The 15,804-nt window shown below is 40.2% G+C and overlaps 1 protein-coding gene across 1 annotated transcript in view; it reads left to right on the forward strand.

The window, feature by feature from the left end:
- Positions 1-15,804, forward strand: part of EFCAB3 (EF-hand calcium binding domain 3) — a gene marked incomplete at both ends in the record, with an annotated part of 388,991 nt that overhangs the window by 289,638 nt on the left and 83,549 nt on the right. The window contains 7 exons of the mRNA XM_080922461.1: positions 7,382-7,486; positions 7,966-8,019; positions 8,462-8,566; positions 8,673-8,768; positions 13,297-13,401; positions 14,419-14,472; positions 14,895-14,999. Coding sequence (XP_080778587.1) covers positions 7,382-7,486; positions 7,966-8,019; positions 8,462-8,566; positions 8,673-8,768; positions 13,297-13,401; positions 14,419-14,472; positions 14,895-14,999 — 624 coding nt within the window. The remainder of the gene's footprint in view (positions 1-7,381; positions 7,487-7,965; positions 8,020-8,461; positions 8,567-8,672; positions 8,769-13,296; positions 13,402-14,418; positions 14,473-14,894; positions 15,000-15,804) is intronic.

The raw sequence follows: 15,804 nt of genomic DNA on the forward strand, positions 1-15,804 counted from the left end.
GGCAAATAAACAGCAGAGATTAAGTAAAGGATTACTTGCTAGGGCTCCTTTCTCTCTTGCCCAGAAGCTACCTCTCTCACTTGTCAGGCTAGAGGGAGGCTTGAAGCAATGAACCTTTATTAAACCAGTAGAAGAAAGTCACACTCACAAAAGGAAAAAATTTACACTAGCAAATATGCATAAACACACATACATTCATACATACATGTTCCTATATTCTTTCATACACTCTTACCAGGCATAGCTACTTGCAATATGGAGCACCAGCACAAAAAGAACTCATTCATTCTGGATAAAAAATAAGTTTCAACCTTTATTGAATAGAGAAAGAAAAAACTCCTACCTTTCTATTGCTAAAACGAAAGAAACACAAATCTATAGAAGAAAGCCCTGCTCTTGTCAGTAGGAAGCCCACCAGCTTCCTACCTGCCCTCTCTGCATCTTTTCTGTTCTCCTCTGAATCTATCTAAGCCTGCTCTCTTCTCCTTTAACTCTCCTCATCTGCCCAGCCCCATGTCTCAGAAATGCTTCTATCCTATTCTCCTTCTGCCCACTTAACATCATTGTTCCTACTTTTTTGTACCACTAGCTCCACAGGTTCATTGAGAGTCTAAAACTATAATTCTTATGTCTAAGTTAACATTGACGTTTTGTATAGATAAAACCAGTCAATATAGTAGAGTATCTTTAGTCCTCACACCTGCAATAAATCATTTGTTCCATTTATGGTATCGAGTTACTGGTACTAGTTTTGTGGCCTAAAATCTGTATGCTTGCTTTCCATCTATGCAATTAGTCTGTGACATGTCTCAGAGTCCTAATTGCAGTTTTATAGTGCAGAGAGCTCTAATTGCAGCCCTTTATATAAAGGGCTTAATGATTATTAGTATAAATTTAGATATTATTATAGAGTGGTCATTAGGAATTAAGAAATCATCTATTTGTCTATATAACATCAATACAAAACAGTACATCTTTGTTGATATGCAGAAAATATGACCAATAGGTTAGGCTAATGCCCAGGGATTGTTATATTAATTTAATAATGACAGTAAAGACATATATCAATAGCAAGAATAGATCCTGAGACTTGTCCCTTGAACCTTGCCTCCAAAGGCTCATTCATCACAGTTCCGTGGTGAAACGTCTCTGAAAGATCACCTGCTAGCCTTAGCCTCTCCTAGATGGCTCCTCTCCTTTGTACATCGGATGGCTTATATATCTCTTCCAGTTTAATTTGGGAATCTTCTCATTGACCAAAGCTTGAGGGCCCAATCCCAAACACTTAGAGAAAACAAATTGCTATAACAAGATTGCCAACACAAGCAATATGTAAAGATACATTTAAAATCAATTTAACCAACTAATAAACCACCAGTGACCATAGGCTAGGAAGTAGAAAAAAATAGTATAATGTGTTACAAAGCTAAGAATTATTTAAGAAAATGTATATGTAAGAAAGAATGCTAAAGGAAAAGTGTATAGGATAAGTAACAGAGGAGGAGAAGGAAGATTAAGTAGAGGAAAATACTCAGTGAAGAATATTATAAGGAGGAGAGAGAATATTTAGGATGATTGTCTAATAATTTCAAAAAATATAAAAATAAAGTTTTATAAATTTCATAAGAACACTGGCTGCTTGAGTTCAGTTCCAACCATCTGTGGCAGTTTCCAACCATCTGTGATTCCAGTTCTAGATTTCCAAAACTGTCTTCTGACCACTGTGGGCACCAGACACACATTTAGTGCAGAGGCATACATGTAGGCAAAACACTCACACCAAAAAATAAAAATAAACCTTTTAAGTCCATAAGGGTCACCTCTCTGCCGCCAAGCCTGACAGCCTGAGTTCCGTCTCTGAGACTCACGTGGTGGTCCGAGGGAGAACTGATTGTTACATACCTCTACCCCTCATATATGTAATTTAAGAGGGAATTTTTGTAAAGCTGCTGGAGAGACAGCTCAGCAGTTAAGAGCACTCACTGTTCTTACAGAGGACTCACGTGTGGTTCCTGGAGCACAAATGGTGGCTCAGACTTGCTGTAACTCCAATTCTAGAAGAATGAATGAACTTAAGCTTTTATATTTCCTGCAATGCTGAGCATGCATAGAACCAGGAAAAACAAGCCTCCCAGTGAGAACTCACTTCAGAACACCAAGGGAAAATAAAAATACTCTGTAATAATATTAACACACACTCAATTTTATCTCATGCCCAAAGAGAAATAGGCTCCATGTAGAAATTATTTTAGGCTTATTATATAAATCCTGAGTTATAACATTTCACACATAACATTTTTAAGAGATACACAGATAACATTCCAGCCCTAAATTACATGTTCAAGCATTTAAACATGTTTTATAGAAACCATAAGCTTAGCTGCTTTAGATGGGTAGTTTTACACAGTGGAGATACAGTTTACTGTTATCTCTAGAGCAAGAAGAGGGGTAGGGGAGACTTATACTGTAAAGAAGCAGTTCCAATTACCTAAGTATTGTTCCCTGGGACAGCTGTTGACCAAGGTCCTTCGGCCTATATTGCAGAATTAAGCTTTTCCTTACAGAGATACTGGACCAGGACATGATGGCAGCTGTGATTGGTGCCTCCCATTCTTAACTTACCAAAAGAACAGGGGTTCTCAACTTTCCTAATGCTGCAACCCTTTAATACTGTGTCTCATATAATGGTGATCCCAAGCATAAAATTGTTTCTATTGCTACTTCATGATTATAACTTTGCTAGTGTTCTGAATCATAACATAAATATCTGATAGGCAGGATATCTGATATGTGGCCCCTGCGGGGATCACGACCCACAGGTTGAGAGCTGCTGCAATAAAGAAGGAGCCTAACTGATGTCAATCTTCCTGAGCAAACCTTGTCAGAAACAGTTCCCCAGCAACCTAAACTTGTTATCATGTTAGAGGTATAGATTTCCCTGTGGTTTTTAGTAAGTCTGATCAGTATGCTGCATACTCACCGAGTGCCCCCTTAGCTAAATTCTTTTTGTGTGCAATTGGTATTTTCTAAGCAAGTGTAACAGATCCGTTTTACCATTCATCCATCAGCTCTGGTTCCTCCTATAACAGTGCTGAACATGTGACAAGTGCCAGTGTCCAACAGAGCTGTCTTCACTCTGATTGCCCCTTTCCCATGGCCTCCGCTTTGCCTCCTTAGCTGTGTAGTTCAGAAGCCTTGGCAGACCCTCCAGTGGCTAGCTGTTAAGGAAGGAGAGGGTTACGTTCTGAGAGTGCTGGTTTCGAGAAGTAGGCATGGTACTGAGATCTGTACAATACAGACCTGCTGAACATTAAATACCCCAAGCTGGAGAGACACAATTGCAGCTGTCAAACAAGCAGCTGACACCACCAGAGTTCAGATCCTAATGAACCACACACTATGAAGGTGGCTCTAGAGACCAATCCACTCACTGACATAAGGCTAGGGGCTGATTCCATAGTTTTCCCCAGGCTTCAGAGTCAGCTCCTAGCATTGAGGGCAGGGCTGCCATCCACCACACACATCACTACCCAAGCTGAGCCTCCTGCCACCTGAACTTTTCTGCTTGTTATCATCTGGCCCTCCCTGTCTCCACTACTACCCCCTAAGGCCCTGCCTCACCTTACTTACTGTAGGCTTATGATGCTTCCATGGTTCAAGACCCCAGGAAGGCTGTCTTAAGCAATAGGTTCCTTCTCAAGCTTGGGCTGGGCTATAGCCCTCTGAGACATAAAGCTCACCACATGGGCCTCCTCCTTACTACCGTCCCATCATGCCAGAGAAGTAGCTGTCTCCCTCAAGGTTGGTGAGAGCAAGACTGTTAGCCTCTGTTAGCCAGGGCCAGCCATCTTCAGATAAGGCTTCAGTGCCCCTCCCCACTGAGGAACCATGTGCTGCTTGCTTGTTTCGCCCTTGGTCTATCACTTCTCAGTTGCCCCAACCCTCACTTTGTGATTGTCAATGTTATTCCATTGACTGTCCGTCTTTCTATCTGTATCTCTGCCTCTCTTTCTGGAATAGGGTCGATATTTTTGCAACCCGGCATCATCTCCCTCACATCCTCTGGACACAGGTTCTAGTCCCCCACCCCATCGTACCCTGTTCTTTCCCCCTCATTTCATCATAGGGTTAGCTAGTTTACTGAGCTTATCATGCTTCCTAATCTGCTAATTATTTTATCTAATCTCAGAAAACTTGTTGTTTCCCAAGGTCTTGTTATCATGTCTGCCTTACTTTCTCCACGAGTATAGGATGACTTAAGTGTCTTCTGCAATGTTGGCATGACAGCCATGGCTTGTTTTAGTTTGTGCTTGTCTCCATCACTATTATGGGATGGCTTTGTTAGATGCAGTAATCTGATTTAGCAGAATTTCACCCCCAGGTCTTGAATATAATCCCATCTTCTTCTGACTTTTAGACTTTGGTGCATTTGCTATTCTCAGCAACTTTCGTTCATCTAATTCATCTGTGGAGGGGTGTGCCTGTCACAAAGCGTGTGCAGAGGTGAGAGAACACATGTGAGAATTCTCTCTCCATCATAGGGGTTTTGGAAATTGAATTCAGGTTGTCAGGCGTGGTAGCCAGGACCCCAACCACTGAGCAATCTTGCTGGCCCTCAACACTGCGTTCTGTTCTCTTCGAATTTTAATTCAGATGTATCATGAAGTGGTTCTACTCAGGCCACATTTATTTGAGGATCTGCATGTCTCTTATTCCCAGATATCCTGTTCTTTCCCTAGATTTGGGAGTTCCTCATATAGTTTGTCTCTGGTTTATATCAATGTTGCTTTTACTCCCATGGATTCTTAAGCTTGAGCTATTGTTTGTGTCCGAGTTCTTAGATGTTAAAGTCATGATTGTTTAGATTCTCTTCCTTATTACTCTGTGAATATAATTTCTCCAACTTTGCCCTCAATATTCTCCCTGCTTGACTCAGTTTATTGGTGATGCTTTTTATTGAATTTCTTTACTTAATTTGTTGTGACTTTTTATTTCCAAAATTTATTTGGTGTGAATTTTTAGTAGTGTGTCTATCTGTCTGTCTGTCTGTCTGCCTGCCTGCCTGCCTGCCTGCCTCTGTGTCTGTGTTTATGTGTCTGTATGTATGTCTGTGTGTGTGTGTCTCTCTGTGTATGTCTGCATATTTGTATGTGTGTATGTGGGGGGGTCTATGTCTCTGTATTTATGTGTATATCTGTGTGGGTCTCTGTCTGTGTCTGTATATATCTATGTGTCTGTCTGTGTATGTGTATATGCCTATATGTATGTGTGTATATATTTGTGTGTTTGTGTATGTATGTGTATCTGTCTGTGTGTGTGTCTGTGTGTGTGCCTGTGCATATATCTGTGTATGTCTGTCTGTGTCAATATGAATGTATGTATGCATGTGTGTGTGTGTGTGTGTGTGTGTGTGTTTCTGTGCCTGTGTGTGTTTCATTGTCCTTAAAGAGCTTTTCAGCCAAGTTTTGAATTGACTTCCTTTGAATCCTCATTGGGATTGAAGGTCATTTTCCATGCAGGCTTTTGAATTCTTTGTCCAGCGTTTCAATCCTTTTGATTTGATTTTTAAAGAGTTCTGAGCTTTGGAAAGAGATATTGCCTCTTCAGTTTTTTGTTGTTGTTTTTGCTGTTTGGTTGTCTAGCTTGTGGTATTGATATTGCCTCTTTCAGTCTTACTCGGGTGGTCTTCTCTGAAGTGTTAGCTAACGTTGCCTCTCAGAGTAGAAAGAGGACTGCAGTGACAACTCCTTAAGAACAAAGCAGATATTTAAATGCGTTTGTTTAATTTTGTGCCCAATGAGGATCAAAAGGCAAGAAGCTAGGATAGTTATATATAGTAAACTAGTAAATTACAAGTTAGTAAAATTAAAGAATAACTAGTAGGAACAGGAGGTGGGGCTGGAGTGATGGTTCAGCAGCTCAGAGCACATACTGCTCTTCAGGGGACCCAGGTACAGTTGTTGGCACCCACATCAAGCTACTTACAACAGCCTGTAACTAGCTCCAAGAAATCTGACACATACCCACACAAATGCACACATAATTTTAAAAAGTAAATCTTTATAAAGAAGAAGTAAAGGTGTAGAAAAGCAAAATGGAGAAGCTCGTGAGAGAAGGAAGGTGCATATAAGAACAAAGCAAGACAAAAACAGTTTTTAAATCAGTATTTTTTTAATCTTGGTTACTAGATAGAAAACAGAGACTTTGTTTTCTGCCAGATTTTCTGTTTTTGTTTTGTTGTTGTTTGCTTTGTTTTTCAGCTTACCTGGCGAGGGTGTTGGGGGGCGGCAATTGGATCACACTAGGCTGAGAAGGGCTGTTTCAGATACTGGGAAAGGGCTGAACGCATGCGGGTGTTCCTAGTACAGCAGCCTGAAGAGCATCCAGTTGGATGCCCCCTTTCACCAGACACACCCTGCCAGTGCTGCAGGGTCAGCGGGAGTGGGGAATGCTCAAGCAGCTGCTGGGTCCCCACCAAGTATCCCTAGAGCTATGAAAGGGCGGAGCCTAACCAAGCCTAAACAATCTGTGTGGTGGGGTCCAGGCAGGGCATGGGCACTGACTCAGTGTGCCTGGCTTTGCTTATCTCTATCTAGCCCCCACACACTCTCTGGTAGTCCATGTCTTCCCTTGCAGTATTCCCAGATGTCAGCCAACAGTTTTCACCGTGGACACCTTCTGCAGCACGACCCACATTTCCCACAAAGTAGACCGGTTGCATGGACCTGTTTCCAAGTCACAGCCAGTTTTCTGGGCCCATGCTGATTCTTAGGTCACTAGCTTAGCCAGAGAAGCAAGGAGAAGTCAATCTGCAAGGCCTTCAACTCTTCCTGCTTCAAATAGCCCACCCCTCTCAGTGTCTGGTCCTCTACCTTATCCATGGATGGCAGATCTGTCTTTTCTTTTATTATTCTTTGGAGAATAATTTATTGGGGGCAGGGGCATAGAGCTTACAGTGGTTCTCCTTTTGCTTAATGTCTCACTGAGGGGGGGTTCTTTCACTGCCTACTTGTGTTTGTTATTGTCCATGGCTTACTGATTTTAATCTTAATTTTAACATTCCCCGACTTTACCTGGTTTCTGCTATCGTTTGCTGCTGTGCTCAGCATCTTCCCATACCATCTTCCCTGCCCTCCTGCCCCTCACTGAACGTTCTAACCCATTGTCTGGTCTTCTTTCATTCTTTGCTTCTTTCGCCGATAAAGGAAACATGCGTTGCTCTTGGCTCCTTCTTGTAATGCTCCACAGAGAGATAAACCTCTTTGTGTCTTTAGCACTCTGGTATGATGCCTCTTGCAATTGTCTCTTTTTATTATTTCCATAGTGAGGAGTCATTACCTATGAAAATGCCTTGTTTATTGTGTCTCTCATCTTTTTAAAGGTCCTCAACTAAATGCCCAGGACATACAACCATATCTGGAAGACGTGGGCATTGAATTAACAAATAGTGAAAGCCAACTAATACAGAGCAAAGTTCCAGCAGATGGTAAGTACTTCAGACCCCACCATTAGTTAGGGGTACCTATGGGCATGGAGGATATATATAAGGTTATATGAGCAGAGTTATTTAACAGCTTGTTGAAAATGAAAAGTAAAAGCCAAATTTTACAAAAGTATGCATTCCTCCTTATTCAAATGCTAAATCGGGTTATAACACTTTGGGGAGGTGCTGATAATTACGAATAAACAATTTTAAATATTGGACCAAGTATCTATAACATACTTAGTGCTAAAGTCAGAAAAGATGATAAAAAAAGATTCACAGAACAAAAAAGAGAACCTCAGAAAACAAGAAAAGAAAACAACCTGTGCCTCAATTCGTTCAAGTTCTACTTGTTGTCCATCAGATACCAAAGCAGAATAGTCAGCCTCGAGCATTCCAGTAAACTCGACAGGACTGAGAACGTTGGTAACAGGACTTCTTGGATTTTCACTTCTCTAATTAATGTAACTTTTATCTTACAGATGACAACATGGTGTTTAAAAACGTGTTGGCAGACTCGCTGCGGACTCTCAGGAGTGAGTGAAAAATGTTCTGAGAAAGGGAAAGCCATAGTGCCCCTTCTCTCCGTTTACAGTACCAATTGCATTACTGTGTTTGGTAGAGCAGGCACCAGAGTGTCTATCAATATCTTGTATTGATACCCATCTGTCTGTAGCAATTTTAACTCATTTTATACTGGTAAGAATTTGTTGGCTAAATTGCAACTGCTGTGATAGTAAGTCTTGCCTACTCTTCCGAGTAAACTCATCCTAGAGACAGCCATGACAGTGTTCTCCAGAGCTCAGAGAACAGCTTTCCTTTCCCAGATTCCTGACTGATTCTTGAAATTTACTCACTTCAAGAGCTTTATGGTGCTGTGACTTTTCACTTCCTGATTATATGGATTGATGGGTGTAGGGTACCATTTTTTTTCCTATTGACATAAGACCAATTTTCTTCTATTCTCCCTTTCCTAAGGTGGAAAAGTCAGTGTTGATAATATTTATGATACTGTTGAATTCCTGGGATATCCTCTTGAGGAAGAGGAAATAGATGAATTAACTAAAAATCTGCCAGTTGATTGTGAGTATTTCAAACACAGTACTCTACAAAATGGATTTTAGTTATTTTATGTGGCATCCCTAGGTAGTGGGCTTCATCAAAGTGAAGCTACATGTTCCCTTTCCAGACACCAGCTGTCAGAAACTCATGAAAGCAGATAAATGCAAGCTTCCTATGTTCTTTGAGAAGTGCATGGCCACAAAAGTAGCTGCTGGTGCTCTGGGTGAGGACTGGAAGAGTTGTTTATCAGTGGGAATGATAAACAGGGTTTCTCTGTAAAGCAAAGGTCTTGACTCCTGGCAGAGTACATCTGCTATTCAATAAGGGCATTCTTGTAAGAGGCCAAGGAGAACTGGAGAAAAGAATTCAAGTCTGTTCATGGATTGTGGTGGATGTCAATTTGAGTGTCCTCAACTTGGTTATTATGTTTTTAAAAAATAGTCCTAGACTAACAAATACTACTGTATCTTGGCAGTAGGGCTAGAAAGAACTAGCAGAATTTAAAAGCTTCTCGATCTCAATCTCAAAAAAAGAAAGAAAAAAAAAAAAGCAGAAAGAAACCAAAGTGCCCAAGATTCAGCATCTTGTTACTCCAGGGTCCTGCAACACAAATGTTAATGCAGTATTCTGAAAAGATGGAGGAGTTAGAGAAAAGACCAGAAGGAGCTAAAAGGGTTTGCAACCCCATAGGAAGAACAACAATATCAACTAACCAGACCCCCTAGAGCTCCCAGAGACTAAGCCACCAACCAAAGAGTACACATAGAGGGACCCTTGGCTCTACCAGCAAATGTAGCAGAGGATGGCCTTATCAGGCATCAGTGGGAGGAGACCCTTGGTCCTGTGAAGGCTGGATGCCCAGTGTAGGAGAATGCCAGGGCGGGGAGGTGGGAAGGAGTGGGTGGGTGTAGGAGCGATCTCATAGAGGCAGGGGGAGGGAGGATTCGATAGGGAGATTCTAGAGGGGGAACCAGGAAAGGGGATAACATTTGAAATGTAAAGGAAATATCCAATAAAACAAGAATTTTTAAAAGGGGGGGGGGAGTTTCATAATATGGTAAGCTTTTAGCAAGGAGAAGGAAGGAAGCCAAAGAAAACTGCCAGGAACAGATAGCCATAAAACATGCATAGATTGTCTTTACTGAGAAATTCTACTGCTGAGTCCAGTCAAAAGTAAGTGCTTAAGAGTAACAAATGCATGATCAGAACTTTTAAAAAGAATAATTTTATTTCTCAATGAAAACATTTTAAGTATGTTTATTGATTTCATAGAAAAAATCAGAAGCACATAGAGACCCAGACCTAAAGATCAGGAAAACACTGTCTCTTGGTGTTAATTTGATATAGATCATATACCATTCATTGCCCTCATTGCTTCTACAAGACTTCCTATGCCAAAGAGTTTCACCAAAAGATTATTGTCAGTGTTAGGATCAAGTGAATAAAAGTTTCTTCAACTTAAATATTTGAAGGCTGGCAAGATTGCTGCCAAGGCTGAAGGCTTGAGTTTGATTCCCCAGGACCCTCATGATGGAAGGGGAACGTAGACTTCCTAGAGCTCCACTGACCTCCAAGCCTGAGCTGTTGTGTTCACACTGCCTTTCCCACTATATGCAGAAAAGATGGATGGATGGATGGATGGATGGTGGGGTTGGGGGGAGATGAATAGATAGATAAGTAGATAGATAGATAGATAGATAGATAGATAGATAGATAGATAGATAGATAGTTGTAGAAGAATTTTTAAAGAATATTATGATGAGAGAAATAAAAAATAAAAGTTAGGAAAGAATACAAAGAGCAATGAAAAAGGAAGAAAAAGAAAGTGGTAACCAGGTATAGTAGCACACTTCTCTAGTCTCAGCACATGGGTGGCAGAGGCAGATGGATCTCTGTGAGCTCAAGGGCAGCCTGGTCTATAGAGCAAGTTCTAGGACTACAAGTGCTGCATGGTAGAAAGACCCTTTGTCAAAACAAAACAAACAAACAATCAAGAAGAAAAAGAGGAAGAGGAGGGATGTGATAGAGGTTATTTAAGTATTAACTACAATATTGTAAGATAATGCTTGTGTGAACTCCCCTGAAGGATACACAGTGTCTGCTCAGCCCATATATGCCAACAACAAAAGAAACCATTCCACCTAAGTCCTAGGAAGGCAAATGAGTTTATTGGGCTTACAGAATTTGGGTGAACAGTTGCATCACCACAAAGTCCTATCTCCCCATGGATGACAACTGTACCATGGAGTTTCACTTCAGTCAGCCTCCCATATCCCAGCATCTCCCAAGATCCTTTGCAGTGGGACATAGAAAGAAGACAAAAGGGAGTTGTCTTAGTATTTTATTGCTGTGAAGAGACACTGTGACCATAATAATACTATGTACCTAATAAATACATTTAGTAAATTTGTAAATATCAATCATTAGTTCCAAACAAATCACCCTCTCAGAATTGTACATTTGGGTCTGGGGTAGAGCTCATAAGTTTTTGTTAAAAATAATCCTCTTACAGTTTAGGGTTTTTTTTTTTTTTTTTTTTTTTTGGAAAATGGTTTAATGAGAAATGCTGATATGTTGATTGTGGCTTAGTATTTTTTCCATCATCTTCATCAAAAGCCAAGTTGAAAGAGTAATTGTAAGTGTGACAAGTGTCTTTAGCATAGTGAGATAATATTGAAGACTAAGAGCAGTTTGAACTTCACTGAAATTCCCCTCTACAAAACTTAACATGCTTCAAACCATAAGACTTTTTGCTTGCCAAAAGAACAATCCCCAATTTCTTGACCAATCTCTAATTTTTTGTTCAATATTCTGCCTAACATAGGAGTCAAGCAAGATTATGTAAAGTTAGGCTGGAATATTGTCTTACTCTGAAGATACATATTGCAAGCAGACAGGACAGAAAATAAATATTAGTGGATTTTGCCCTATGCTCTGAAAAAGTTAATAAAGGCCAAGTTTTAAAACTATAGTCAAATATATAGCACTTAGCCAAAGGGATCTAAAGAATAGCTAGGGAGATACTCAAAATATTTTCTTAGTTAGAAAGAAATGCATTTCTGTGTTTTGATAAAGTACTCTCTGCTGGGTATTGTTTGTAACCAAGTGGTTGCTATGTATATATATGTACCTAAAGACCCCAGCAGAGGAACTGGAGTTAAAAGTGTTTAGGGCATTAGTTCCTGCCTCCATGGGAGCAGATATTTTGTTGTCCATTGTATTCTCGGCACTGAATAAAGGCCTTGGATATAGTAGACATCCAATGAATACTTGATGCATTAAAAACTAAAAAATATAACACACCCCCTTTGTCCTCAATAATATATAAGGAACGGAAGTGAAGAAACATGGTTTAGTGTAATGAGAATTTTTATCATATTTACATTCTTTTACTTTCCTCAATGTTGTGCTTATGGATTAAAAATAAAATGACTAGTTAAAGATAATTCTAGGCCATTGTTAAATCTTTGAACCTTTGCAGTTGAAGAATTTTCTTTAACTGGAATGTGCACATTTTGAAAGACCGATACTCAAACCACAAGACAGTATCTAAGTGCCATCTTGCATTTCAGGTGACAGGAAAGTCCAACTGAATTTGCTTCTGCAAGAAATAGATTCATATTTGGGTAAGGAGAAGGGAAGTGGAAACAGTGTCAAAATGTTCTCTTTCCTGGTGTGGTACACATGCCTATAATTCCAGGGCTCAGGAAGGAGGAAGACTCTTGTGGTTTTGAGACCGACCTAGGCTGTGTAGTGAATTAATGTTTCAAGAACATAGGCCAAAGCCCACTCAAGGGCATGAGAGCGGGAGAGCTGGCCCTGCCCCTTGCTGGTGCTGGAGACCTTGTCTTGGTGGTGTGGGTGAGGGAGAGCCTCTGCCTCTCTAATGCTGGGATTAAAGGCCATCACACCTAGCCTGTATCTTATGTTAAAGCCAACAGAGAAATTCCACAACAGCAAGCCCATAGTCTTTGAACTTGCTCAGTAACATATGTTTTCTTTTCTTTTATTTTGTTTAAGCAAAACAAGATTTTTATTTGAACTTTTTGTTTCTTAAGACAGAGTCTTACTGAAGCCTAAGCTGCCTTAAAATCACTACGCAGCCCAGGCTGGCCTTGAATTCACAGTGAGCATCCTACCTCAGCCTCCTATATGCTGTAATTAGAGGTGTAGGCCCCACACCTGCCTAGCAACATACTTTCTTTTCCTACTGTTTTAATGTCAAAATGACATGTCAGGTTTACACTTATGACATCTGTGAACAAGATAATAACTCAGGCAAAAATAAGAATAAATATTAGGTACAAGCAGAATGATTTCCACCAGCTCATTTGGTGGTGTATGCAAAAATACCAACTTCTGGTGTGCTTGTTTCTCGTTTCCCCAAGCTGGAGAGCTCCTTTGACCAGAAAGAAGTAACATTTCTGTCATTCTCCTGAGACACTTAAGTGTTTCTGTTATTGGGTATTTTTTAAATATTTTTGAGATTTATGTACAGTATCTATAGAAGCCAGAAGGGACCTCTGGATCCCTTGGACCTGGATGACTGTGAACCACCATGTGGGTGCTTGGAATTGAACATGGATCAGCTGGCAGAGCAGCCCGTGCTCTTGACTGTGAACCATCACCTCTCCAGCCCTTGGTTATTGTTTATTTTTAATTTTATATTTTATGATGCTACACAGATATTGTGGTCTTGTTATAACTCAAATTTGTAATTTAATAACTTTATCATCATTCTCTTTGCCTAGGGGAAGAAATTGACCATAGCAACTTGAGCAATGTTCTTAAAAACATTGGGTTAAGACACCACCTAAAAGAAAACAATGTATTAATGAAAGCCTTGCCACTTAATGGTGAGTCCTAACTCAGCAGTATCTAGTTTACTAGTGAGCTAATCTCCGACCCAGTGAAAACTGATAGCCAGCATTACATACCAGTGTCACAAAAGCGAATAAAATGAAGTCTACGGTATATAGTTTAGGTATAATATTGAGGATTAAACAAAATAATGAATATGAAAATAAGAACTTTAAGCATAAAATATTAATACAATTTTTGAATGTTATTGATTTTGATAAGCATTTTATTATAACTTAAATGTTTTGTTTTATTGTTAGCATGTATTTTTATATAAAATATGAGGTTTCATCATATATTTAAGCACACATTCAACGGACTCTGATCTTACTAAATCCCACCTTCATCTTCCCATGTCCCTCCAACAAGTAGGATTCTTTATTTTCATATCATGTTTTTTAGATCCTGCATATGAGAGCAGGCATCATTGATCAATGGTAGAGTTTTTGCTTCATGTAGTCAAGGCAGTCAAGACCCTAGGTTTGATACCCTGCAAAACACACACACAAACACACACACACACACACACACACACATGATTCTGCAAATGAGAGGGGAAAAAACATGGTATTTGTCCTTACAAATATGGCTCATGTATCACTTAGTATCATGATACTCAGTTTTCTCCATTTTGTGGAAATGACTGGATTTGAAGATTTTGTTCTTCTTTATGGCTAAATAACACGTTTTTCTCTCTGTTCACATCTACTGACCAGCACCTAATGACCCCAGTGTTGAGTAATAGGAACAGTGCTACAATCAACATGGTTGTTTGGGCATTCCTGTTGGATGCTAAGGACAAAAGAGAGGAAGGGATACCATCTGTCTGCCATTTTTCAAGTAGCTACATTTACTATCTTAAGAATTTTCTCCTATTCTAATTTTTATCTTGGAATATAAATAGAAAATATATATATATATATATATAAATCCTTAGAGTTGCTTTCTGAGGCACCAGACTTTGAGCTGTTGTTGTTGGTATAACTCTGCGGCTGGTGTGCCTTGCTTTGCAGCTTCTGGGAAGGTATTCAAGAACAAATTGATGGATAGCATCAAGGATCTCGAGGGTGAGTTAGAAACTGGGTAAAACTGGACTCAATGTTTTGCTTTTCATGTTTTGGGAGATGACCATTCTACCTGCTCACTTGCTTGGCTTCTTAAGTTGTTGGGTCCTTTGCTGCTTTAAACACCACTTGGGAAAGTATGATTTTTCAGTGTGGTTGCAACATTTCAAGTCTGTTTTCTGAGAGCTGTAAATCTGAGTCATCTCTGGGTAGAACTCAGAAGACTTACCCAGCTCTGCATAGATGTCTTGGGAGAGCTGCAGTTAAGCAGCAGTGGGTGGAACAAGGGAGCTGATTCTGGTTCAGAGTCCTAGAACAGTGCTTTCTTCAAACAATGTCATTCCTTTTCGTGCTCATACTTTAATTAAGTCATAGGCATGGCTAGCATTTTTAACTGCTTTTCCCCTTCCCCTGCTTTTCCTAAGGAGTTCAGATTAATCTGAATGAAATAAAGGCTTTCATGAAAAACATGGGCTATGAGCTTGAGCAGAATGAATATGAAGACTTCTTCAGTTACTTGCCTGTTGACAGTAAGTTGTTCCTAACGCTGGGTTCATATATGAGAATTTCAGGGAGTACATTTGGATTTTTACAAAAGTACTTATAAAAATTGAAATACAATAAATACAACAAAGTGCTAGGACCATCCGCCACCAGGAACAGCAGGGACCCAGAGACACAGGCTGGGTGAGAAGGTGTTCCAACTAGGCAGAGGGCAGAGAGATTTCTGCTGAGCACTCACCTGGCCTGCTTGATCCAGGTAGCAGGAACCCAGCATTGGACCCTCTGTTCCCAGCCTGCGGCTTTTGGGTGCAGAACAGGCACTAGGACCATCCTCCACCAGGAACAGCGGAGATCCAGGGACACAGGCCAGGAACAAGGGAAAGGCGAGAACCAATCACTGACAACAATATGGCAAGAGGAAAGCGAAAGAACATACCCCAGGGAAACCAAGACAACCTGGTAACACTAGAACCCAGCTCTCCCATCACAGCAAACAGCAGAATGCCAAACACTCCAGAAAAAGAAGACTCAGACCTGAAATCCTACCTCAAGATAATGATAGAGATCCTTAAACAAGAACGGGAAGAAAAGCATAAAGAATTAGAAGCTTTTAAAGAAGAAACAAGAAAAACACTCAAAGAACTCAAAGAACTAGAGGAAAACAGAACCAAAGAGATGAAGGAATGGAAGAAGGAATTTAGAACCTAAATGGACACAATAAAGAAAACACTAAAAAAAGACAACCATAGCGGTAGAAAACCTACAAAAGAATACAGGACTCACAGATGCAAGCACTTCCAACAGACTACAAGAGATGGAAGAGAGAATCTC

Source organism: Micromys minutus (assembly GCF_963924665.1).
Source record: "Micromys minutus genome assembly, chromosome: 10".
Taxonomy (NCBI): domain Eukaryota; kingdom Metazoa; phylum Chordata; class Mammalia; order Rodentia; family Muridae; genus Micromys; species Micromys minutus.